Genomic DNA, 25,974 nt, shown 5'->3' on the forward strand with positions numbered 1-25,974 from the left:
TCAAAAGCCTGAAAACCTGGAAAAGAAAATGTTCCACTCCTGTGTCAGCAGAAATCAAATGTTTTTTGACACACAACCGCTGTGATCCGTTACAAGCTATTGAAATGGAAAGAGTTGCAGTCCAAAAATCAGACTGTCAAACTTCAAAGGGAACAACCCGGCCAAGTGTCCTGTCGATTAACGGTGAAAAGAACATTTCATTCCAGCCCACAGCCTGACCACCTCATCTGTGTTTTCCCTGGAGCAAGTCCTCTCCCGGCCCTTATCACACCCTTTCTAAATCGATTTGCACCCTCGTAAATGCATTTTTTTTCTTTTCTTTAAACTACAGCAATGTCTGGGTCAAACCTGAACTTTTTTTTCTCCACTTATTTCTTTCGAGTCAAGCATGAGCATTGGGCTTGATATAAATATAACATACCTGTGCTTTCTAGAGTAACCCTGCTTTAAAAACAAACAAAAAATCATAACCTTTATATACTCCATCCTTCCAGTAATACATGATTTACACATGAGGTTGAGGTCTCCACCCTGATCTGTCTGAGATGTCTTGGCCAGTGTTCTTGTCATTCCATCTGTCTTCACACAGCCTCGTCATCTGTCTCCATCAGTCAGTCAGTCAGCCTCTGACTCTGACATGGAGCCCTGCTGATCGCTGAGCAGACTGTCTTCGTGCTGTGGTGGCAGCCGTGCACATGGTGATCTGCACTTTTCACAGTTGCAGGGGGCTGCGTTCTCAGTTGAGATGGATTAATTAGATCAGTTATTTGGAGATCCACTGGGCCTCTGTGACACACAGTGTAAAAAACAAGAGGCCGAACGATGCTGTGCAACACGTTGTTCATTAAACATACTTCTTTGCATTATTAACCGCATTATTGCAGGCTCACCAGAGATTTCTGTCCAATCATACAAAGATATACTTAAAATCTATTGGTAGGTTTACTTCTGCCTCTTTCATCATCTGTCAATGTGTTTATATGTCTAAACTGTGTAGTCACTGATGATACAAAGGACTCTGTGTATGCAGTACACATGCTAACACAGAGCTTTGCACTGGCACAGTTGGTGATTCTAAATGCCTCCATGATGCAACGTATGTCATTTTAGCAGAAACATTTCAAATCATTGTATAATTTAACTGTCTCCTGCAGAGTGAAAAAGAACTTTAGAAAAGGGAAGGTACGCCGCGATTATCTCATGCAGCTTGTTTTATTTTAACAAGCTTTAGGCGCCCTCAATTTTGTTCCTGCACCTAATTTTTTTTTTGCTGCTGCTTTGTGGCCCCATGTTTCCATTGTTCCAAGACTATCCCATGGTGTTTTTCAGTGGCTCTCAATTTCCAATCTCTGGGCTTGCCTATGGACCTTAATGATGGCCGTTTCCAGGACAACGGGGGCTGCGGATACGTCCTGAAGCCGGCAGTGCTCAGGTCCAGTCAAAAGAGCTTTAATCCCAGCTGCAGCCAGCACGGCCTCAAGCCCACACACCTGCTGCTCAAGGTACAGCTATGGAGCACTGAACACTGAATAATCTACTCATGGTGGATTTATGGATTAAGGTGTAATGTTACAAGACTGTCTGTGGGTGTGGGTGTGTGTTCGTTATGTGCATCTACGTGTGTCTATGCCTCACAATCTAGGGCATTGTGTAGCAGAGCTCATCTTACTCTTTCGCCTCCGAGATAAACGCTTTCCTGCCGGATGCTGTGAACCAACAATGATGTAAATCTCCCTGAGAGTGTCTGTTTAATTAGATTATCTCCCTCAGAAAGTTAACGGAAAGGAGAGACAGAGGTTATCTAATGCAATTAGACCCACGGTCCAATTAATAAATCATCCCTATTCCATTATTTTAAGCATCTTGGGGGACAGTGATAGCAGCAATTGTAATGTACAGTATAAGGCACACGTCAAAGGGTGGTAGATGCTGTTGAGAACAGTCACATCTTTTCATTTAAGGACAACAGTCACACACAAGCTCCTCTTGGTCCTCACACAGACTATTGGCTCTTATGTGTAATAATGTGAGAGATATCTGAGGCTCTGCACTGCAAAGACAATTTGATGAACTGCATGGCATCACATGGAACTCATGCAGCTTTATCGCAGAAAAGGAAGGAGGGATCTTCAAATGTAGTCACTCTGCTGGAATTACTCTGCTGGAATCAGTCTCACGGTCAGCTACGAACCACAGTGATACTTTTAAAAAAACTCGCTTTTCCTAAACTGAAAATCTGGGCTGTCCACGCCGAGTCGATTAATAGCCTTGTAGTTAGTTCAAGTCAATAGTTGATTAATGTTTAGTCGATTATTTGAGGACAGCTCCACCGAAAATACAAACATTTTTCTCAGCTTCTAATTTAACCATGCAGATTTGAGAAATGATCATCACCATTAGCTACCATTAGCTGTTGTTTATTGTCATTGTGTTATTAAGTCCTATCATACAATATTGCCACTACAATTCTTTGCTTGTTATATGATGAAGGAAATAAGTCTTGATCAGACGACAGTTTACTTCGATTGCACAGACTCTCACAAGTTAAACAAAAGCACATCGTCTAATAGAATAATATACACACACGCGCACACACACACACACACACACACACACACACACACACACACACACACACACACACACACACACACACACACACACACACACACATCCCCATCATGAGGCAGACAATATAAATGTGATATGATGTGTTTTTTGGGTGCCCTGGGAAAAAGCCCTACTTTATTTATTCACATCATCACTCTGTATTATTAGATCACTTCAGGGAAAATCCTACAATCTTGACTCAGCTTTCATCTCATGGAGAATCAGACTCATGAGTAGAATTCAGTGTTGTAACTTAGGTAGGGTCGGGTTTTCAATCTTTCAACATTAAATTATTCATCTGTTCAGGATCTGTTGAGCTTTCATGAGTCTATTTAGCATAAAACCGTCAACAATAAGCAATGGTCGGCTGTTATAACAAATCTTCATGTGACGATAACTCCACTGTTATGTACTCACACGTAGAGACCATTGTGACTGTGAATGAGCATCACGCAGGGTGTTTTGTAATGTGACTTTAGGAGAGAAAAGGGACTGTAATTTTGGGACGGACACCGTAAACCTCCATCAGTGCCAAGCGGGGTATGCCATGATAAGTACATGCAGGTTTGTCTTTGATCAGGGCCAGGTAAGGGAAGGCTCAATGTGAGAGGACTGCAGATAAGCCTGCCTCTCTCCAGACTGGTGTAATTACAGTGCTCTCCTCTTCTCTTTCCTACTCTTACTGTCTCTCCTGGTTTCTCACCACTTACACCTATATTTATTGTTTATTCATTGTACAGATGACGTCTCTGTGTGTCTACCTACAGGTGATCAGTGGGTCCAATATGCCGGTCCCTAGGAGTGGTAAACCTCTGGACCCCTTTGTCAGAGTGGAGATTCACGGGATTGCATCTGACTCCTGCAGAAAAAACACGCATACTGTCAGAAACAATTGTAAGTACTGCAACACAAACTGTGTTTAGGACATTTTAAAACATAGCATGACTGCCTCAGCTCTGTTTTATCAGCCTAAGTTTTATTTTGTCAGAATTAACTCTGCATCTTTGACACTCAGCTGAAAGTGTTTTACATTATTTCCTAGTAATTAAGAATAACAAATTTCTGAGCCCTTATCAGAAGCTCATATCAGATGTGAGAGCTCCTAGGTTATGTTTGTTCTTCCTGAAGAACTGGAGGTCACTGTGACATTGATGGTTTCTTCCATTTAAAATGCACGTCACCCTCGAAGTGGCAATTGAGGAAGAATCGGAGGATAACTAAAGTACGATTCTTTCTTTGAAAACCACAAAAATCTGTACCAAAGTTTGCAGCAATCCATCCATCCAGGACCAAAGTGACAGAGTGACAGACGTGCACACACACTGCCATCAATAAGGCCACAGTGAGCAAGACCATGTTCACCTCTGGTTTTGTACTAACATATGCAGCTACAAGTACAAATGATATCTGAGAGCATGTCTACTACCAGCATAATGTGAGGCGATGTCAATCTTCAGGTGAAAACATGGAAACCACCTAACTGAATTCTAGAAAGGTCTATTCAGTCTGACAGCAGTATTTCATGGTTTAAATATGTTTTTTTTTTTTTTCGTCTTCCTTTAAATGAATTTCCCGGGTAGCTGCCGTTGAGCTTCTGAAAATAAATGTGCTGATGAGTTTCTTAAAAATGTAGAAGTGAATTTACTTTGAAGAGAAGTCTGTAATGCAGTATCGCTATGACTGAAACATGTTGGTAGTTTCTGCACACAAGATGAATCACTGCAGTGTAATTCCTTAGATCCTCATATGAACACATTTGGTGAGATGAGACAGAGAGGGATGCAAGGAGAGAGGGACAGGGTAGAAGACAGTAAAGAGTCCTGGAGGGCACAGAGCGCTTATGCAGGGACATAAATCATAAAATCGTCTCATGAAACAGATAAGGTCACTGCTGAATACAAATGGATGTGTATTTAAATGAGAACTGGGTTGTAAAATGGGAACCTGAGAAAATTGTTAGAATTTATTTTTTAAACTTGTTCTGCAAAACTAAAGCTTGTAACGCTTGTCATGTTATCATCAAGCTACTGTGGGTCTGTTTATTTACTGTGTCGATGGGATGTTGGTTTAAACTGTTGGATTTGTAGACATTCATTTCCTCACAGGATGAAATGGAAGAAGCTAACAAGCAGGTGGATTGTTGTTATCATGATAGGTGGCGGGTACTTTTCCACGGGGCCCCCATTTTTTCTACAGTAGCCCAGAACAGACACACCAAACACTGGTTGCAGAGAGCGCTGCTTATCGCTTTTTCCACGAGTTTTGCGGCCACTATTCTCGTATACACCGTAAGGAGAGGGTGAGGCGAGGGGGGTTCAATGGTTTTTAATCTGCAACCTCACCACTAGTTGCCACTAAATCCTACACACTGCTCCCTCTAAATTTAGTACTGAGCAATTTCTGTACAAACTGCGCAGGGAATTTAGAGCTGTTTCACTGCAGCCAGCTTCCTGCTGCCACCATAAACAAGTTGAGAACCTTAAAATCAAAACAATGTGCTGAAAGATGCTAGAACGTGCTGCAACTGAGATTAACTGCAGTCAAGTTCATCAAGCAACTCCATCCATATACAATTAGATGAGGATCCACTGTTTATATAAAACTAAATCCAGAGATGTTTGATTCTGATTACCTTTACAGCTCTGACTCCTTTTTGGGAAACTGACATGAACTTCAATATTAGTGTCCCGGAGCTCTGCCTCATCCGCTTCTGTGTCCGTGATCAGACCGGCCTCCTTAGCAGCGAGTTTGTGGGCCAGTACACCCTGCCCTTCACCAGCCTGAAGAAAGGTGAGCCACTGGGCAGAAAAAGCAACAAGGGGTGGGGGGGGGTTGGGAGCCAGATGAAGAGCTAAATTACATCAGGTGACATTGTCAACCATCATTGTATTTCCTCCACATTCGTGTCAGCATAACTGAAGGTTGGTCTCTGCTCTGTGGCTGGCTTTTTTAGGGAAAGGATCCCGTCTATCTATATGACGCTCACGTATTTAGCAGCTATACATACATTTCTTTTCACGCCTCCCTTCCTTCTCCACCTCCAGGCTACCGCTGGGTGCCTCTCCGGTGCCGAGACGGATGCAGCCTGGATCCAGCCTCCCTCTTCGTCTTTGTCTGGTATTAAAAACAGCTCTCCAAATCAGACTCTCTCACACACGCATATGCACCTTGCCAGCACATAGAGGAGCATGGCTGATGCAGCAACAACAACAGCAAACAAATATATAAATAAATCAAAAAAGCACCATTTCTTCAGTTATAAATACCAGTTTTATTGTCAGAAAATAGATGTGCCTTTTTTCTGCCTGCTCTGTGTGCTGCACAGTAATAATTCTCTGCTTTCATCTCTCAAGTACTAGAGAAGCCCTTGTAGTAACCTGAGATTATCATTACAGGAGTAATAATTGATTAAATTACTGTGGTAGAGTTGGTCATACAAAAGAAGATCTTACACATCCACAAGACAGCAGATTTTTTTTAAATTATTTTTTTATTATTATTAATGATCAGCCCCAACATAATCGATGTAACTCTTATTTCTGGGCTGAAACTGATGGGTTTATCAAGATACATGAATACTCTATGAACACAACCCTAAAAGGGTAACAACCAGCACTTGCTTCCAATCCTACTTTCCTGCAAGAGACCCAGCAGTGAATAATATAAATAACATTCACAAAGGTATACATTATTGAACCAAATCCAGTGCAGGGAAATCTATTTCTATCCTTGTTCATCACTAAATCCTATGAATGAGGCAGAAGAAAGTGCAAGTCAGGAGGCCCGTCAGGAGGAGGACAGCATTAAGACAACATGAAGACCTGCCTTAGTTCAGGAGTATTTGTGTTGCCAAGTGATTGTCTGCCTTTGCGTGTTTGTGCATGCATGTGCATAACTGTGTTTGAATGATGGTAAAGACAAAGGATGGAGTGAGGGGGAGAGTGTTAACTCAGCCCCTCAGGCCACAGAGGCAGAGTTGTCATCCTGCTCACACACTCTCCACGCCCCTGTCTCCCTCTCCCTCGTCCTCATGCCTCCAATTCCACTGGTCAAGGACGTCCAGTTGACACAGCCTGGAGGGACAAACAAACTCAGTCTGGGCAGGTAACGAGCAGGCGGCTCCAAACAGCGCTGCATCGCCTCCTTAATCTGTCACTTACCAGTCTCGACCACACACATTTACAAGGACTGTTTTTGACTCACAGTAAAGAAAACAAAGCAAAAGCACAAATGAAAGTGCAATAAAATTATACATTCTTTCCTTCATCCTTAACCAAGATAACATCAGAAATCTGACTAATGTCCTTCATTTGATTCACATTTAAAAATAATAAAATTACAAGTTGAAAGTTTACACAGGAAACAGGCTCCTGCGTCTTTTACTCAGCTTTGTAACTTCATCCAAACATCCCATCGACTGCCAGTGTATTCAACTCCGGTGTGAGGTTAAGTTGCCTCTAATAAATAGGCATAAATGACAGTGTTCAATGTACAGTGTACAGTCTCCCTTTAACAGTCTGAAAAATCTCTGAATGGATTTGCTCCCTCAGAGCGGTTGCTCCCCCTGTTGGCAGAAGGCCAAAAGTGCAGCTCTCTGTGGTCAGATTGGACAGTTCCCGAGTAGAAACCAGGTCTCCTTGTCCAGCAGCTTCTCCTCCAGTTTAATGTTGGTTGCAGCCACAAACATGTTCTTGCTCTTCACTGTCACCTCCAGCACCATCCCATACAGCAGCGGGACGTTACTGTACTCCAGCTGTGAACATGAGGCAGATATTTTAGTCATCAAACAGCTAGGACATTTTTGCTGTGCAAAACTTTGTTTCCATCCATTTGATTCTGATCAGGCTTCACATAAAAGGTAGAGAGGCTGTTAAATGCGTGGGAAGCTGCTGGTCAGAGTCCGCTGGGTTCAGCACTCAAAGATCACATCAGCATCACACGGCGAGGAGAGCGGCACCGCAGACACAGCACACATTAAGAGGGAAAATTACACGCAAGTTAGAGGGAATTTACAAAACTCTAAGTGACAGCACTTCATCTCAAGAGGGAGGTAATGAATGTTCAAAAGACAAAAAAAAAAAATATAAAAAAAAAATACACATTATTGTTTTACAATAAGCCTGCATTTCTATCTTCTAAAAGCTTTTAGTTATGTTTGGCTGATGTAAAACAGGAAAATGTCATTTGTACACAATGTTTGGAACTTATGTTTGAAAAATGGAAAGCGCATGAGCTTACAGTGTTAAGTAATGGCATCGATTTCTTAAATACGGCCAGTGATCTAACTGAATGACAGAGGATGCTGTGACTGGGCGAAATCATGCACAGAGAGAAGGGTGGAAGTCGTACCAGTTCATTGAAGGTGGGGTTGTCATTATTGCGGACCACCTTTGTCTTCTTCTTGGAGCGCTGCTGAGGGTCTGGTCTCAGACGTGTGACCACATAGGCGTCGGGGTTCGAGCCGTTTGCCTGCTTCTGTTGAAAAGAAGAAAGAAAAAAAAAAAGGACGTAGAGCACATTTACTATGACATATTTCCTCATGTCAAATGTAACAAAACAATCGTAAGAAGGTTGGAAACTCACAATGTTCTTCAGGTGTTTCACCAAAACAGAGAGCTTACTGTCAGAGTAAGAAAAGTACAGTTGGATCTGAGGATGTGCTCCTGCAACAGATCATCACATCAGTGCTAGTAAATCACAGCAAAAAAATATCTTGTATATCAACTAATGTCAGACATACCACAAGCAGCCTTGACATGAAAATACTGTCTTTAGTTGTCGTTTTATTCTTAGAATTACCTGTCCCCACACTTTCATGGACTCTGCCGGGGCCATCCAGAAACAAGCTGCACACATATTCATTCTGCAGGTGACAGAGCGAGGCAGTTATAACAAGAGATCACGGGTGAAATCAACCAGCGACGGAGAGTTTGACGTGAGAAACTTACTCCTTTGCACGGCCCCTCAAAAAGCTCTTTGAGATATTTATTCAGCAGAGACATCCTCCTGCCTGGAGTGAATGACATATTGTACCAGGTGGGAAACCTTTAACGGAGAAGGGCAAAGACAAAAGACATGCATTAAATGACGTCACTGTTTTGAAAGAACAAGCAGGGCCTCGAAACACAAGGTGATCTGAGCAGGATGTGCGTGTCTTCACTCACTGAGGCAGCATAGATTCAATGAAGTACTTCTGCAGCTGCTTATGGATCAGCTCAAACTGGCCAAACATCTTCTCACTGGTCAGAAAACCATCATGAATGGTTATTTTCAGGTCATAGATCTGCAAATCAAACAGCGGGTTGAAGGGTGAAGAAATGAAGAGCCTGTTGATAACATACGAAATGTGTTGTGTTGTTTCTGGCAGGTTGACAGTAGTAAATATTAAAGTATTAACTATTCATGTTTTAGTGAAGCATGGCTCTTATGGAAACTTCTTTATCTACACTGCCTTTATGAACTTGAATCTTTGAGGCTCCAAGTTGAATCTGAGTAACTGCATGAATCTCTGTGCCTCCAATGTGAAAGACAAAGTGCCTCCAAACAGTTAAACCTGACATCAGGAAACCTCTTCTGATCAAAGAGCAGTGAAATGCCAACAAACACCAGCAACACTCCTCACTCGACTCCAGGGGAAGATTTTCTATACACAGCACCGCTGCCTATGATGCTGTAAATGACAGCAAACACACACTGTCAGCTGAGTGCCTGCAGGTTTTCCTCTCAGAACAAAAATGTGTGAACCTGCTGTCAGTTCCAGGTGTTTGATCAGCTCCCCTGGCTTTTAGGATTGAACACAAAGCTCTGAGGTGCATGAGGCAAAATCCCTCAGTGACATTTGGTTATAAAAATGGACACTAAGGCCAACATTTTCCAAAAGAGCCACATGCAGCCTCACCACATCTTTTCCCATGACTTTGTATCCCTGGATGACAGCTTCCTGGATGTTGGTGCTGGGAGCAGGGATGCCGTCCCGGGTTAGTGGTTCCTGTTTCTTCCCCTGAGCCATGCTGTGTGTCAGGAAGATCAACTTCACTGCAACACTATCCATGCTCTCCTTGATCTTCCTACATCAGGGGCAACACAAACCGTTAAAGCACCGGATTAATACAACTGCAAGGTATTTTGATTTTTTTTTTCAGGGAGACAGACTGTGTATATTTTTGTGTGGCACATTAAATTACTTCGTGAAGTAAGAGGTGGCCTCCAGGTCTGTGTCATGAGGTCGGAGGTTATTCTGGACATACTGCAGGTCATTAATGTCCTTCATTTCTGGCATTCCTGCATGTAGCATCTGGAAATCCACACCATGAATGAAAATATGTTTTACTTTATATTTTCTGCTCTCGGATAAGATTACTGTAGTGGTGTTATTTAGTGAAGTCTCACCAGCTCCAACAAGCTGAGTATCAGAGCAGAGCGCTTTCTGATTATATTGTATGCTTCACAGCAGAGCTCCACAAAGCGATGTAAACGCTGAGGCTTCTGCCCGCCACCTGTGATGAAGTGCTGCATCTCAGATGTGAAGATGAAGGGTGATCGGTCCCTGTTATTGAGTGGAGGAAAGTTCTTGTTGATTCATATTGTCATCTTTGATCAGGAAGATGATACAGAAAAGTCAAACGGTAACGAGACTCTTTACTTTAATAACGCAGCTTGCCTTTTTTTCTTTCTTTTTTTTTTTTTAACTTGCCTTTTAAAGCTTCCGAACTTCTGTGCGTTGCCCATTATCTTGCCAAAGTCAATGTGAAACATGTGACCACTGGGTTTCAACATGATGTTGTCATTGTGGCGGTCGCAGATCCCCAGGATGAAGGTGGCCACACACCACCCTGCACATGAGTGGATGAAGGTCATCACAGCCTACACACACACACACACACACCAGGAGAACAATGCAACAAAAACATGCACCAGAACAAGCGAATGGTTCAGATATTATATTTCTGGAGCGATCTTCACCTTCTCATAGTCCTCGTTAGTTTTGTTCCACATGTGGAACCATTTCTCCAGTGTGTCTTCTCGAAGGGTCCCACCCAGACCCCACTCGTGATGGATCTTCCCCAGCGTCACTGCCTCGGGTACCACTTCCACCAAGCCTGAGAACCACATAAATATCCAGTAAATACAAGCAGAGAAAAAGCCTTTAAATTCAAGAACTATTGATGTGCCTTCAAAAAGAGAAACAAATCAATCTGACCCTGAGCTCTGCCCGTAGAAAGACACCTGTAGGTGATCATTTGCAGGTCCAGCCCCTCCTGGAGCCACACTGTGTCCATCGCACGGACGATCTGAAGCACCAGCATGTCCTGACGCAGGTTGTCTCCCGTCTAATGACACATTTAACTGAGAGCTCACATACCATGTCACTTGTAACCTCGCTGTGGTTAAAAGTATGCTTGACTGATTATTATTTTATTTCCTGTTTAAAGGGAACAAGCAAATCCACATCATGTTTATTCCCCACCTTGCAGATGACACTGACGTTCTTGGCTAGAGGGTCAGTACAGATGAAGGAGATCCCCAGAGGAGCAGCATTGGAGTGGAAGAATTTACAGGCCTGGAAGTAACATAGAGAACAAAATGTGACAGTGCGAGAACATTACATACAGTGGAAGCCACTTAGAATTGCCGCCTCCAGCCGGCTACCAGAGTAATGATACATGATGTTTAAGTGTAATGTTCTTACGTCCACGTTCACTGCCTTCACGCGGACTACAGGATCCAGCGGGAGACAACAGCTCATCCCATTTCTGAAGAATTCCTCAATCAGGCCCTTTTGTTTGTTTAAAACATTCTGCAGACAAATCCAAAATTTAAACAAAAATATTGCCAAAATAAAACGAATTCCTTACAGTTAAGAGTAATAACAATGGAGGATTATGAGCCAGTGAATGTAAGACAATGAGATATCTATTAACAGACCTTACGTCGACCCTTCTCGGCAGTGCGAACTTTCTCAGCCACCTGTACGAGCACATGCACCAGGCGGGTTTCATGCACCAGCTCCTGCCTCAGAGCTCGGCCACAACATTGCTTTAGGGCCGCCTGTACTTTACCAAACCAACTCTGGTGGTAGGGGTCACTGAGGGCGTCCTCCAGCAGCCTGCAGGTAAAGTCAAACTTGAAGCATAAAACCCAACTGTGAACATGAAAACATTTCGCACAAAGCAGCGTTACCTTATATCAATCTTTTTGCAACATTAATGGGTGATTACAGCATCTGAAATTACTCTTTTTTTTTAATGTAAAGATAAGGATCTCAAGAAGCTAAAAATGTGTCCAGGTACCTGAATCTGTTACAGGTGTATCAAAAGGCCTCACGTTTAATAAAAATGAGGAAGGTCACGCTCATTGTTTCACTTACTGAAAGAATATTCATTACATATATAGAAAAGCCTCACAGAGCTTCCACATTAATACAAAGCCATCCAGGTTAGTTACTCAGACTAAAGGTTAGAATATGAATATACCACTTCATTAAGATTTGACCTTGTATCATTTTCAGTGTTCAAGTGTTTCTGTTCCTCTGTTTGGGTAATTGATGCAGCTTCTGTGTCTGTATATGTTGAGCAGTTTTGATTTGCCCATGAACATAAACAGATAAATAAATATTCCAGGAGTAAGCAGGAAAGTGTGATGCAACCTTTTCCGTTTTATTGAAGTCAACACAGGGGTCGACATCTTCAAGTGACTTAAATAACAACAGGTTTTGTGCGTAACCCAAATTTACACTTCTTCAGTCTGCTGTCTGACTCACCAGTAGAGATGCTGACTGATCCGTATGTTCCTCATCGATCTCTCCAACAGCAGCATCACCAGAGGTCCATCCAACATCCACTCACTCTTCAGAGCCTGCAGGGCAGAACGATGGTTTAACCACTCATCAAAATACAGAGGAATCTACAAAGTGTGCCACTTGTGCTCCAATTAATTTACAATACAATGGCTTCAACAAGTTAAACAATCAGCTCGGTTCCGTGCTGAAACCAGAACCTCTGAACACGCAGATGTGATAAGATGGACGTGTAGATGAAACTGGAGTGTTCAAAATGTATACTGAGATTTGTCTCCGAGATAAAACTCTGCGTATCAGTTACTGGTGAGCGTTAGTTTGCTTACCTGGACCAGCTGTGGCAGAAACACCTCGAACTCTCCATCTGGTATCTGTTCAAAGTAGTGAACTGCAGTCCTCCGTACAGTCTGATCGTGAAAACTGGAAAAGATGCATGAAGTCACCAAACAAAACTAACAGAATAAATAATAAACCTGAATCGGGGTTGTGAGTACTGTAACACCAGGTGAGATGAGTGCATTAGAGAGCCATTGTTGGTGTTAACTGAGGTTTTACCATTAGATGCAAAGCACAAAATAAGCATGTATGTTATTTATTTTTGTTGGTCTTGGCAGCTTTTCACAGTGACTGTGTCCATCTGCCTGTGTGTGAACGACCTACCTGTCACTGAGCAGGAAGAGGGCCTCCTCGGGTAGATGGATGGGCCAGTTCTCCAGAACAGTGTAGATTTCTGTCAGGTCTTCAGGCTGCCACCGGGGTGCTCCACCCAGCAGCAGGTGGAGGAAAGTGCTTCCTTTGTCGCTACTGTAACGTTTACTCCAGAGGAAAGCCTTCTCGTTTTTTGTTAGACTGGTGAAGGAGAGATCATTTCAGGAGTGTGTTAGGAATACAAAAAGTAAGAGAAAAAGCAAGTAGTGGTCTTTTATATATACACAACAGGAAGTGGCTCTAAAGGGTTCTTGCTGACTTGTCATGTCAAGTCATTGAATTTGATTTCCATAAGCCCGTTGTGGATGAAGTCATTTTGGTGCCAGAATGCTAAACAAACCTTTTACTACAATCATTTCTCCTACGTTATGTGATTTATGAAACAACTCATTCTCCTCACAAGCCAAGGCAATGCTTCTTGGAAACGTCCAACATTTTCTTTTGCAGTTCTTCGTAAGGCCGAGAGAAGATTACTGAGCCGGGGAGCGCGAGGGGCCTCTGGTAACTCCACTCAAACTGATCTTGAAACTCAAGCTGGGGAAACGGAAGGAGGATGAATGATTTAGGCAGTGTGGTGTTGTTCGTGTTTTGGTCAACAGGGGGCAGAGTTGTCCAGTGTTACTCACCTGCAGGATGACCCCGATGGCTTGTCTGTGGCTCTCAGACAGGGCAGGGGAGGGGGGAAGAGGCAGCTCCGTCAGAGTGGACATGCTGAGCAGGACGGTCCCTGCTACAAGAGTCCTGAACACACACGGGATATGTCACTGATCACACCATCATGGCACTTAGCTACAATTTGCCTTTAAACACAAGACATAGAGCTCTGAAAAAAATTAAGAGCCCACTCCAAATGTTTCTTAAATCAGCATCTCTACGTGTATGGCAGCCGTTCCATTCCAGTGTCTGTTGAATTCCAATACAGGCACACCTGATTCTACTTAATGAGGTACTGATTAGGTGATCACCTGAACCTAATGTTATTTCATGAAGAAAAGGATAAAAACTAGTGCTGTGGTCATCACCATCCTCGTGCAATAGGACCAGCTGGATTGCAGAAACAGTGCTTGTAGTACCTCAAAAGTAATTGGAATTAAAAAAAAAAAAAAAAGTGACTATTGACCATGCCAAAAGAGTTCAAAAGAAAAGTTTTGAGTGAGGAAAAGAAGGGTTCAACTCTGGTTTTACTGGCAGAGGGATACAGTGAGCGTCAGGTTGCTTCCATCCTTAAAATTTCAAAGACGGCGGTTCATAAGAACGAGGTCAAGCAGCAGACATTAGGGACAACGAAGCTACAGACCGGCAGAGGACGAAAACGACTCTCCACTCACCGGGAAGACCGCCAACTCATTCGAATGTCACTCAACAGCCGTAGGATGACATCAAGTGACCTCCAAAAAGAATGGCAAACAGCAGCTGGGGTGAAGTGCATGGTGAGGACGGTTAGAAACGGGCTCCTAGGGGTGGCTGAGGTATTGCAAAGCTAGAAAAAAGCCCTTCATCAACGAGAAGCAAAGAAGAGCCAGTGAAGATCTGGGGGTGCTTCAGCAAGGCTGGAATCGGGCAGATTTCTCTTTGTGAAGGACGCATGAAGTACAAAGTTGTCCTGGAAGAAAACTTGCTTCCTTCTGCTCTGACAATGTTCCCCAACTCTGAGGAGTGTTTTTTTTTTCCAGCAGGACGATGCTCCATGCCACACAGCCAGGTCAGTGAAGGTGTGGATGAAGGACCACCAGATCAGGACCCTGTCATGGCCAGCCCAATCTCCAGACCTGAATCCCATTGAAAACCTCTGGAACGTGATCAAGAGGAAGATGGACGGTCACAAGCCATCAAACAAAGCCGAGCTGCTTGAATTTTTGCGCCAGGAGTGTCATAAAGTCACCCAACAGCAACGTGAAAGAGGTGAAGAGCACACCAAGATGTATGAAAGCTGTGATTGTAAATCAAGGTTATTCTACCAAATATTGATTTCTGAACTCTTCCTAAGTTAAAACATTGCTATTGTGTTGTTTAAAAATGAATATGAACTTGTTTGCATTTTTTCTTTGCATTATTCGAGATCTGAAAAACACTGGATCTTTTTTGTTGTTTTGACCAGTTGTCATTTTCTGCAAAAAAAAAAAAAAAAATGCTCTAAATGATGATATTTTTTTCATTTGGGAGAACTATTGTCAGTAGTTTATAGAATAAAACACAAATTTTCATTTTACTCAAACACATACCAATAAATAGTAAAACCAGTGAAACTGATCATTTTTGAAGTGGCCTCTTAATTTTTTTCCAGAGCTGTATAAAATGTGAGCAACACAAAGTGACTCTTGCAACACATTTTTATCTTTAGTTTGAGCCTTAGTAGAATTCAAAGGACCTGAGCTGACAGACATCTTTGGTGATAATATGCAGGAACAAATACAGAATCAGTAGAACAGGGAATTAAAACTGCAAGCAGTGACATGCGGGCCCTCGCACGGTGCATGTCAGGGATCCAGCGGGTCGGGGCCGCCGGCTCCCCGACGTGCACCATGCAAGGGTCCGCATGGCAGCTTTAACATCTTCAAAAACCCATGAAAGTTGGTGCCTGATGCAAGTTTGGTGAGGTTTGGAGCATCGTTTGACCTTAAACATCAACTTCCTGTGCCATGGCGAAACATCAAACTTGGCTGCATCGGCCTGGCTATACTATACACTATATACAAAAATGAATTTTGGACACTTTTTGGACGACATGCTATAGTATGACTTTTTTTTTTTTTTTTATGTTTTGGACTTTTTTTTTTTTTTTTTTTTAATCACTTTTTGAAGTATGAACTTTTTTTGAATCAACATGCATGCCTCAAGTTACTTCTCACTCTGAGGCAACTGCTCTAACCACTGCACCACTGTGTCTTACTGTAGCATGTTGTCCGAAATATGGAAAAAAAAAAAGTCTCTTTTGGAGGATTTTTATTTTTGTTCGAGTTTTGTATTGTTGTTGACCTTTGGTTTGGTATTAGTATGACCGCACGTACAAACCCGAACCCGTGTGGCTTAGGGGGACTTACCCTCCGTGAACCATGTGGCTTACCCTTAGAGGGATTCGCTCTTTCCGTGAGGTTTATTAAGGGGACTCGCCCTCCCTGAACCATGTGTAATACTTTGAGCAGGGCTTGAAGCCGTGTCTTCATGAGGTTGTTTCCAGCTCTGAAGCGGCGTCGTGGACCGCTGGACAATCTTCGGCGCCGGAGAATGGGTCGCGGCAGGAGAAAATGTTTCACGGAGTTCACTTAGAGCTTCCAGAGACTCAACCGACAGTCTGGTTAACTCAACAGGTAAAATATTCTACTTCACCAAGGTTGCTATTAATGGTTCAGATTCCACCTCGGCCTGTTGATGGTGATTCAACTTTTAGTGAAGTTGAAACGTTTGGAGAAATTGAAAAAGTTTTGCATCCACTACACATTACAGGAAGAAATTTAATATCACTGCAGACCCTGTTGAAAACACGTATATCTACTATCCAAAGAATGTCTGCGGCAATTTTGGTCGCATTTGAATGAATATTTATGGACGGTGGAGTTATAGGTTGCAGTGAGACAAAGATTTTTCACAATGCTGTCTAACTGTTGGGAAGATAGATGGTGCAGTGGTTGGCACTGCTGCCTCTCAGCTAGAAGAGTTGGTGTTCAATCTCCCCCTTCGTCATGACTTTTTTTTTTTTTTTTTTAAATCATACTATATGTTGCAGTTGTTTACAGAGAATAATAATAACGCAGAATAATAATTCCTTGAAGAACAATAGGGCTTTCGCACCATCGGTGCTCAGGCCCAAACAATGTTTTTTCCCATTTGGCACCAACTAAAATTCTTAATGCTGCATCCTGCATGATCTGTAGATGCCTTGAGTCTTGCTACCAATTTTATACATGGAGCCTTCCAATATTTCAGAAAGCTGACCGAAGTCATTTTAGAGTCACATTTATGCCGATTTAGAATTTTAAACTATTCTAAAAGTACACAAAAACTGTAAGAGATGCTAGAGAGGTGTAACGTTGGGGACAACCTACCTGTCGCTGTAAAGAGGAAGCACAGCCCACCCTATAAGCTCGGGGCTTTTGCCTCGCTTGGAGCCCTTGAGGCGAAATGTCAGCATGCTCTCATATGGCAGCCGATTCACAGGAACAGGAAACACCACCCTAGACGTAAACAAAATATAGATACGGACATCAGTGTTGTTTCTTTTCTCACTGCTGTTTATCTTCATATTGTATCTCTTAAATCTTTACTCTTAATTCTTGTACTTTGGACTGGAGAGCTGCATTAGAGTTTATTGATAATCGACAAAAATGTACTCAATCAGTAAAAACATCCTGCATCTGATGATCACTCATAATACATAATCTTACACTTACATGCGGCTACACTGGATCTTGTTACCGAATGACAAGGCGGTGCTGATATTTTCAGAGACACCGGTTTCACAGATCTTTGTTCCCCCATAAGTCAACTCACAGGAAACAGAAAAGCACTCATAACTAAAAAGAAGGAAGAGAAAGAAGAATAAATCCAGTGTTCACGTCAAAGGATGTGGTACATTTATATTTGTGTGCATTCATTAGTGTGTCTGCAAAATATGACTATAAATTGACACATACGTGGTCACCCAGGCGGGTTGCAGTTTGTAGAGAGCAGCAATATTGAACTGGAGGATTTCGTGGTTGTTCTCGATGTCAAAGGTTTGTGGGATGGCGGTTAACTTCTGGCCTCTGAAGTCTGACTGAAAGTTGTCAAAAAATATCTGCAGCATTTTTAGCAGCGCCCCATGGAGCATGATCATGGCTAAAGTAGAAATAATAAACATCACTTTAGTCAATCAAAATGTTATGTAGTGTACTTTCGTTGTAAGTGTCTAATTTTACACCGAGATAATAATATTGTAGGATTGTTGGCAAAAAGTAGTGACATACAACACCGTGATTATCCAAACAATGGTTGACAAAACTTCAGTGCCAGACACACACACACACACATCACACACATACACATCAATGCCATTACAGCTACTCACCAGCTTCACACTCATACATCTCATCATGACTCTGTAAAAAGATATGAGGAAACACAGCTTATATTGTTGTTCAGGTGTCTGTATATTTGTGATCCATTTAGTTTCACTACGGTAAATGATATTCTACAAAAAGGAAGAGTGGCTTAACGCACAATTCAAAAGTGACCGCACTAACAAAGTAAACTGCTCAAAAAGTGGTTCAATAACACTGTATGATTTTACCAACCGTTGGAAAAAAAAAAAAAATGTTAAGAAAAAAAAAAGAAAAAAAAAAAAAAAAAAAATCACAAATGGATGTGATATCCTACCAGAGGTATGGGGTTGATTCTGTTGAGCCTGCCAATGGCGTCTTCCAGCTCATTAGATGAGAGCCCACACAGAAGATTGCTGATGGTGCGAACACGGCTCACAAGCACATTAACATTCATCCCAGACTGCAGACATGATGAGACTCAGGTTAGGAGAAATATTGCAAAGTCAGCTTCAGATACTTGGAGTGGGCAAGGTGGACATAGTGATGAAAAACAAATCAAAAAACTCACAATAAAATATCTTCTCTTTACTGACCTTACTTCTCATGAGCTCGGTCACCTCTCTGTTGTAGCTGTTGAGCACATCCTGCAGGTTGAGCCTGAGAGAAGAGCAAACATCAAACACACACAGATGAACGAGTTGCAGTGTTCCATGAAGGGAAACCACCTCTCCTCGTGTTTTCTACAAACACACACTGTCCACTGAACAGTTATCGTTGCAGCTGAAACCATTTCAAAAAGCTGATTTTGAAGTCAGGTCTGATGATCTTACTTGCAGGCATTGAAGACACATACGGGCAGGAGTTGATATAGTTGGAATGAGGTCTTGTCGTCTTCAGCCTCAGAGAAGCAACAGAGTGAAACACTGATTACTGTGTGGGATTATGGTGAGTGTTTAAAAAAAAAAAATGTATAGTTTATAGAAAGCTTGTAAAAATCAGTAAATGGAAGTCAAATTGTGTCTTTTAAGACTGTGAATTGAAAGGACACATCAGGTTCACCTTTATTCTATATCATTCCTGCTGCTAAATGTCACCAGTCATGACGTTATGTGTAAACAGAGCAATGTCAGGAACTCAGGGTGGAGTTTTTTTTTACAGCTACAAAAGCCCTGATGATAACAAGACAGGGCCACCCTTTCTTGGTAAATGATCTGTACTGTAGGAGGAACCAGAGAAGGAATTTGAACTGGCTTACGTCTCTGGCCAGACACTGTTTAAGGCTGTCCACGTGGAGCAGGCGGAGGGGGACCACTTGTTTAAACTTATAGTAGGTCTGAACTGTCTCATGCATACCCAGCAGTTCTTCACTAAAACGAGAGATGGAAACAATGCGCCTTCAGTCAAACATTAGGGACTAAAATATGACAACTTAGATATATATTCCCTGAATATTTAGTGATAGTGGGACAGCAACAGAAACAGGGGACAAACTTACTTCCTGAGATATTCCTCAGAGTCACACAGTTTTAAAACATAATGGTCACTTGGGTTTGGAGTGAGGTCGAGCAGCTGGAAGATTTCTTTGATCAGACTCTCCACTGTCCTGTTTACTGGATAAAAGATAAAGAGTTCAGAGTCCACACACGTCTGCCAACATCTACAGGGACCAAGAAAGACACTGTGGTAGCATGGATTAACAGGTGTGGTACTGCAAACAAGAACCACACAAAGGCTCTGCTCAGCCTTCCAGTCAAAGCTGCTTGATCCAATGAGTCCATGAATTCTTTAAGAAAGTTGTCCATACTATGGCAGTCATCTGTGTGTTTTCGAGTTCTTTTAAGTTTGTTCGTTTTACCGACATAATGCATATGTAATGCCGCACTCTGTTTAATTTAGCTTTTTATGCAAACATTTTTTTCATTCTTTACAGATTACAGATTGCATCTCTATAACTGGAGGCGGTGGTATTTTACCCGAGGTGGGGAAGGGGACCTGGTGACTCTCCCACTCAATGGCCACACTGACAATGACCTCCACCTGCTGCAGAAGGGCAGGGTGGATTTCTAACACTCGACTCCACACCACACCGCAGTTTGAAACGCCGTCTGTGTGCTTGTAGCGGGACATCAGCCTGCCAGAGAAGGCAAAGAAAAATACATTGAATGTGTGATGTGAAAGTGAAAGTATGATGACAAATATGTTTCAGCTAAAACTTCGGCTGAGCCAGTAAAACAAAATCATTATGTTTAATATAATATTATATAATATAATTAAGTATAATATACAGTGCTTTATTTAATGTTCTCTAACCGATTTCATTTCACTGATTTCAGTTCAGGTGTCATAAAGCTAGAAATTTCAGACTAAAGTTTTCAAACCCGTAATAAACAGTATTTTATATTTTTCGTATTTACATGCCAACAGGATAATATTCGTTGTCTTACTTGGAAGTTGCAGCACAAAATGAAGCGAGCCTCTTGGTGCTGCCCTCTGGAGTGTCTCTTAGTTTGATGGCCCATGGATCCTGATTGGAAAACAATGACTCAGGCCTTTTCTCTGGTTTTTTTCCCACTTTTCATTTAGTTACAAAGGAGCTTTTTGTCTCCACTGTGGAACAAACCACTGCGGATACTTACTTGATTGTCCACTACTGTCTTGGAACGATTCAGTCTGCACATAGGCTCGGTGAGGTCACAGGAAAGACGCTTTTTGCTGTTGTCAAGGGGCACTCGATTCCTGGGGGGGAGAGGAGGGGGTTGACGGCTTTGTCTACCGGGCACACAAACACTATGAAGCCTGACTCTGAGTGGAATGGGAGGAGGACCAGCTGAGGGAGGATCCCTTGTGTTCTGGTGGTTGGCATTCCCGGGACCTTCTCCCCCGTGAGCCGAGACGGGACCCTGGGGTGCAGGTGGGGGTTCAGTTGGGGAAATGAGCCCAGCAAAGGTGGACTCATACAAATGTTTTTCATTATTTTCAGGGAAGACTTCCAGGTAGTCATTGAGGTGCATTCCTTGTAGATCTTCTGTCAGAGGCATGGGCAGGTCAGAGACGCTTGCATCCCGTTTCTGGATTGTTCTATTTTTCCTTTCAGGAGGATCCATTACATTTTAGGAAGTTGTCGTCCTGGATGGTGGAGTTTCACACTCTCTGGATGTCCTCACTTCATAGAGCATCGCAGAACGAAGAACTATGTGGTGGTATTACAAAAAAAACAACAAAAAAAACAGAATTACAATTACATTCAATTACATTAGTGTGTGTGACTACACACAACAAGTAAGCTGTTTTTGTGACTCCAGTCTAACTGAAACTGAGGGTTTGCGTGGGTCTAATTATTAACAAGCTTTCAAATCTTAACAGGAAATCTACCAGAGCGCGCCCCCGAGTCTGTGGCAATGCTTTGCCACACTTGTGTCAGTGACACATGGCAGATATCTTCAATGACCATTACATTATGCCTTAATACTTTTACATGAAATTAAACTGAGCAAACTGCAAACATGCCTGTATTCAGTCAAAACTCAAATCCAGACTGTTGATCTATTGAATATAATCAACTTCACGTTTACGTCACAAAACAGCCTGCATGTTGATTAGATCTAAATACCTAAAATAATCTTCAACAAACTGGTGAAGTGTTGGTGTTTATGGAAGCTTACCATCAAAGCTCTGTTAAGTGGTGTCTCATCTTGTGTCGAGGGGAATTCTTCAAATTAAGTCATGCTCAGCAAGTTAGACCTGTACATTTGGACAGGTTTCCTGCTCCTCCTCCTGCTCCTCCTCCTGTCCCTCCTCCTGTCCCTCCTCTTCCTCCTCCTCCAGACCACAACAAATACTTTCCCTCTGCTGGTGAAAACTGAATATTACAGGCTGTAACCTGAGGTATAAAAAAGTTCCAGTTAAATTAAACGTTACATTTAAAAAGACAAAACAATCCACATACAGTTCATTATTGTTGTGGCTCAGAGAGATGAGAATAAATTGTCCACTGAACACAGTCACTCACTGGAAATATTGATTAGATATGTTTGGGTGTTTACTTCATGTTATATGAAGATAATTGATGAATGAAACAACATTCACAGCATTATTTATGAAAGCATTACTTTACTTTTAGTGCCTGAAACTTTTGCACAGCACTGCTTGTGTGATCAAAAATAAAACTCATCATCTGTCCGGCCAGTTCAACCACTAGTAAACTTCATTTAATCCACTCCTCACCCAGGAATGTCATTGAGCAGGTTGAGGTTTGAGAGCACTGGGCTTCTGTAAAGTGTGTCTGAAAGGAAATGAAAGAAGTAGGAAGGAATGTCCTCCACAGATACAGTAACAAGTAAGGTAAGACTAACTTATATTTTATCTGAGGACTATTAGAAGGCATCCTACAATTAAAAACTTCCTTGTCAGTTCATTTGATACAGTTTAAGACTTTCTGGCTGATTCTTGAAGTGAACTTTCTGAAGTCTTGCAGTAAAGTGTGTTTTGTTTGACTCTCTCTAGTAATAATTATGATTCTTCCATGGGTTAAGAAAGCCCAGTGGAGATGACGGCAGCGGCACTCGTCTGAATGTGCCACATAGGTGTGAGCTGAGGTGCACAGAGCAGAGGGCTCCTCTCAGAAGAGGAGATCAAGAGGAAGAAAATGCATTTGAATCACACTACTCCCCATATTTCACCCCAAAACAACAAACTTGAATTACTTGGGTACTATGTACTCATCCCCATTGTTGTGCTGACACTGATTGGATGTGTAGTGGCAACGGTAAGCATGTTTTTCTTCTTGTCATCCTGCATAGTTAATTTAACACTTGCATATCAGGTCAAGGGTCTAAAGCTGTTCCTCTCTTTAGGTTGTTTATATCCAGCGAAGATCGAGGTGAGTTGGTGTCTGTGGTTTCAGCAGCATCTTAAGATCAGTTTGATATGTTCTGTCACAAATTGGCTTCTTTTTTTTTTTCTTCTTTAGATTAGATGAGCTGCGCCACAGGCTGATTCCTCTGTACCGCTACGACCCTACATGGGAAGAGGATGACTGGGGCGACGCCGGCAGGGAGGAGGAGGAGGAGCTGGCTGTAAGAAAACCACTAAAAGTCTACTAATAGAGTTACAGGGCATATAAACTACACCTAGTACCCACTTTATTAAGTACACCTGTACAATCTAAAGCAGTCCAGTACAACAGCATCGTCATAACAACTCTCTTATGAAGCTCGTAATGCTAATTTTATGGTGACATTATTGCAAATGTGTAAATTTAACTATTTATTCTTGATATTCTTGGGGGTGCTGCACTTGTTAACATTATAGTGAGAGGTGTTTCTATTTTTTGCCCAAACACACACCAAACACTATTTTTACTATAATTGTGGTGTGTGTTGCAAAGAACTTCTCAAAATTCTGTAGTCCACTACAATGCCTTTTTTTTTTTACCATACTAATATATTTACAGATGATTTTTAACCAAATATAATTAATTTAACACATTTCACACAATATCACCAACAATGACTGAATGATCAACTCCAGAAAGACACAGTAGATGTTAAGGCAGTGTTGTTGTATTGCTTTAGATGCGAATGTACAGGCGTATCTGTGGACACTACCTATTATATCCCCATTCCTTATCATATACATGTGCCAATGACAATTTAATCTTATGCAAAGTTTGATTTTCTCCATAGGAACCATTGTACAGAGAGGCGCAGCTCTCCTTTGCGTCTGGCAACCAAAACATGAACCGCAAGAAAATCCAGAAGAAAGTGTTCGATTAGGAAACGAAACCTTCCTTTACTGAACATGTTGTGCAGCAGAGACTTTTACACGGTCACACGGTAGACTGGATGCTTCATGATGTTTAAAACAACACCTGCAGAAATCATCTCTTTTATAATTACATTTTCTGTGCAGAGCACCACAGACACCAGATGGCACTGCAAGCCTGTCTTCTGCCTCAGCTGAGATTTGTTTTTATGAGGATACGAAGAGACAAAGAAATGTTGTCAATGTTTTTAAATTAACCAGGTTACGTAACTGACTCTTAACTTTTAGTTTCTTTTAACTTGTCTCATTCTGTGTTCTTCTGTCTGTAACCGTGTGTTTCATATGTTGCTGCCTGTCTTGGCCAGGTCTCCCGAGAAAAGGAGATTTTTAATCTCAATGGGACTCTCCTGGTTAAATAAAGGTTAAATACAAAAAAAAAGTGTTTTGAAGGCAAGATGTTATTTCTGGGCAATAAAACTGGGCACTGAAATCTAATTTAAAATTATTATTTTTTTGTGTGCATGTGTGTATTTCTCTAATTCTGCACGTAATTTCTTTAAAGTCACACCTGTTTCCTCTTGGTAATCAGAGGGTTTGCTGGTGTATAAAGGTTCCTCAGGGTGGCACATCTCCACATGTTTGGTGGGCTTTTACATACAGGATAATGGGCTCACAAAGAAAGACCAGGTGAACAACACACCGACACAAACAACAGAAAAACATTTTCAACGTGTATCATTCAATTTAACTCTCTGTGTGGACTTACATTCGTCTGGACGTCCATTTGCTGGATCCACGCTGGTTCCTGACTTCCATCCTGTTGGTCACAGCTCTGGTCCTCCCAGTTCTCACTCTGGACAGCCTGCTGTGTAACTACTGTCCTCTGCAACAGAAAGGCAAGACCTGCTCCAACATCACCAGTCAGTGTCTGCCTGACGAGCGCTGCTCCAGCTCCAGAGGCCACTACGGCTCCATCCACATCCTGTCGGCTCAGGGCTGCGTGGACGGTGAACTCTGCGGCTCCCATGAAATCGTCTCTTATCGGGGAGTCAAATACAACGTCAGTCACACTTGCTGCTGCAAAGACGAATGCAACACCGTGCCAAAGCCTGACACCAACCTGAAGAGGCTGCTGGGCATGATCACGGCAAAAACGGAAAATGTCAACATCACTAATGCAATCGAGGAGGAGGCCGGGGATTCGTGTGCAAATTACACATTATCAAGTGCAGCTGTATTACCTGCCACTAATATATGAAATTACCTGTAGTGTGTGTGTGTGTTAGCCTGAGGAGAGGCCTGTTTGTCACAGGTACTTACCCGAGTCTCCAAAAGGTGACGAGCATTTGGCCAGATGTTTGCACTCTTGTGCTCATTAGTGTTTTTGTTACATTCAAGTTTTAATAACGCAACAAATTTTACATACGCTCCAGAGAGAAGAAGGTGGACTTGTCAACCATCCTCCTGATGTATTGGAGTAAATGCTGACATTACTTCTGTAGTTAATGATGACCGCAGCAGAATAAAAGCATGGTGATTGAGCTCACTACCTGTGTGGTTGCTGTGTGCATTTTACAAGCAGCAGGTGTGCTGGAAGGTGTGGCCTGTTTAGGAAGATCTACAAATCTGTGCTGAGATCAGACATCAGGAGAAGCTCTGAAAAGTTTTGACAGACTGGATTTAAAATCTTTAAAACGATGCGGTGAGTCGTTTTCAACTTGCACATTTCAGATTGTTTCTGCCGTCACTTTCCACCTTTTACATACTTAAGCATTCTGCATGGGACAATCAGTGGAAATCGGTAACACGTGCAAGATTTAGAAATGTTCTTTAGTTTGGCGGTAATGTTCTAGAAAGCAGAAATACATGAAACAGAAGGATAATAAGTGATAAAAGATGACAATCACTTTAAATGTCAAAGTCAAAACAGTATGTTAGTCACAGAGCATACAAAAACTGTATCTCTGGTTTTGATACTGGAAGACTTTTGTCAAGTCTCAGTTAATTATCAAGTAATGTGATGTTCAATTGGAGATCACAAATATTCAACAGACAGCCCCGACAAGTGATATTTGAAAA

The 25,974-nt window shown here is 42.1% G+C and overlaps 3 protein-coding genes across 6 annotated transcripts in view; 2 read left to right on the forward strand and 1 right to left on the reverse strand.

Moving 5' to 3' along the window:
- LOC138206530 (1-phosphatidylinositol 4,5-bisphosphate phosphodiesterase zeta-1-like) overlaps positions 1–15,119 on the forward strand; it is a 43,462-nt gene extending 28,343 nt beyond the window's left edge. The window contains exons 8-12 of one of the 2 annotated variants that reach the window (XM_069163311.1): positions 1,330–1,502; positions 3,378–3,504; positions 5,251–5,400; positions 5,655–5,727; positions 14,788–15,119. In XM_069163311.1, the coding sequence (XP_069019412.1) occupies positions 1,330–1,502; positions 3,378–3,504; positions 5,251–5,400; positions 5,655–5,727; positions 14,788–14,824 (560 nt within the window). In that variant the 3' untranslated portion in view covers positions 14,825–15,119. Of the gene's footprint in view, positions 1–1,329; positions 1,503–3,377; positions 3,505–5,250; positions 5,401–5,654; positions 5,728–9,546; positions 9,621–14,787 lie in introns of those variants that run through there. The other variant, XM_069163312.1, reaches the window with a different exon arrangement.
- Positions 5,868–21,858, reverse strand: pik3c2g (phosphatidylinositol-4-phosphate 3-kinase catalytic subunit type 2 gamma). Of its 2 annotated transcripts, XM_069163294.1 has the most exons (33): positions 21,795–21,858; positions 20,769–21,322; positions 20,577–20,656; positions 20,106–20,263; positions 19,628–19,742; positions 19,388–19,499; positions 18,963–19,030; positions 18,726–18,789; positions 18,467–18,592; positions 18,159–18,189; positions 17,746–17,929; positions 17,503–17,625; positions 17,158–17,286; positions 13,741–13,855; positions 13,515–13,648; positions 13,067–13,255; positions 12,733–12,826; positions 12,371–12,465; positions 11,536–11,716; positions 11,300–11,407; positions 11,078–11,170; positions 10,811–10,940; positions 10,573–10,709; positions 10,304–10,473; positions 10,000–10,156; positions 9,795–9,904; positions 9,509–9,677; positions 8,775–8,893; positions 8,559–8,655; positions 8,410–8,473; positions 8,194–8,273; positions 7,960–8,085; positions 5,868–7,363 (listed from the first exon to the last, which is right to left on the reverse strand). In XM_069163294.1, exons 2-33 carry the CDS (start codon positions 21,234–21,236, stop codon positions 7,211–7,213), a joined length of 4,179 nt encoding a protein of 1,392 aa, XP_069019395.1. In that variant the 5' UTR covers positions 21,237–21,322; positions 21,795–21,858; the 3' UTR covers positions 5,868–7,210. The 2 variants fall into 2 exon arrangements, with proteins under 2 accessions (XP_069019395.1, XP_069019394.1); XM_069163293.1 differs by having other exon boundaries at positions 7,271–8,085.
- A 524-nt stretch (positions 21,859–22,382) lies between these two features.
- Positions 22,383–24,375, forward strand: LOC138206638 (small integral membrane protein 29-like). Of its 2 annotated transcripts, none has more exons than XM_069163480.1 (5): positions 22,383–22,468; positions 22,636–22,897; positions 22,986–23,011; positions 23,102–23,207; positions 23,817–24,375. In XM_069163480.1, exons 2-5 carry the CDS (start codon positions 22,778–22,780, stop codon positions 23,904–23,906), a joined length of 342 nt encoding a protein of 113 aa, XP_069019581.1. In that variant the 5' UTR covers positions 22,383–22,468; positions 22,636–22,777; the 3' UTR covers positions 23,907–24,375. The 2 variants fall into 2 exon arrangements, with proteins under 2 accessions (XP_069019581.1, XP_069019580.1); XM_069163479.1 differs by having other exon boundaries at positions 22,389–22,473.
- Positions 24,376–25,974: the final 1,599 nt, after the last annotated feature.

This window comes from Embiotoca jacksoni, unplaced genomic scaffold (assembly GCF_022577435.1).
Source record: "Embiotoca jacksoni isolate LCO1_2020_lvr unplaced genomic scaffold, fEmbJac1.0.p SCAF_3, whole genome shotgun sequence".
NCBI classification, from domain to species: domain Eukaryota; kingdom Metazoa; phylum Chordata; class Actinopteri; family Embiotocidae; genus Embiotoca; species Embiotoca jacksoni.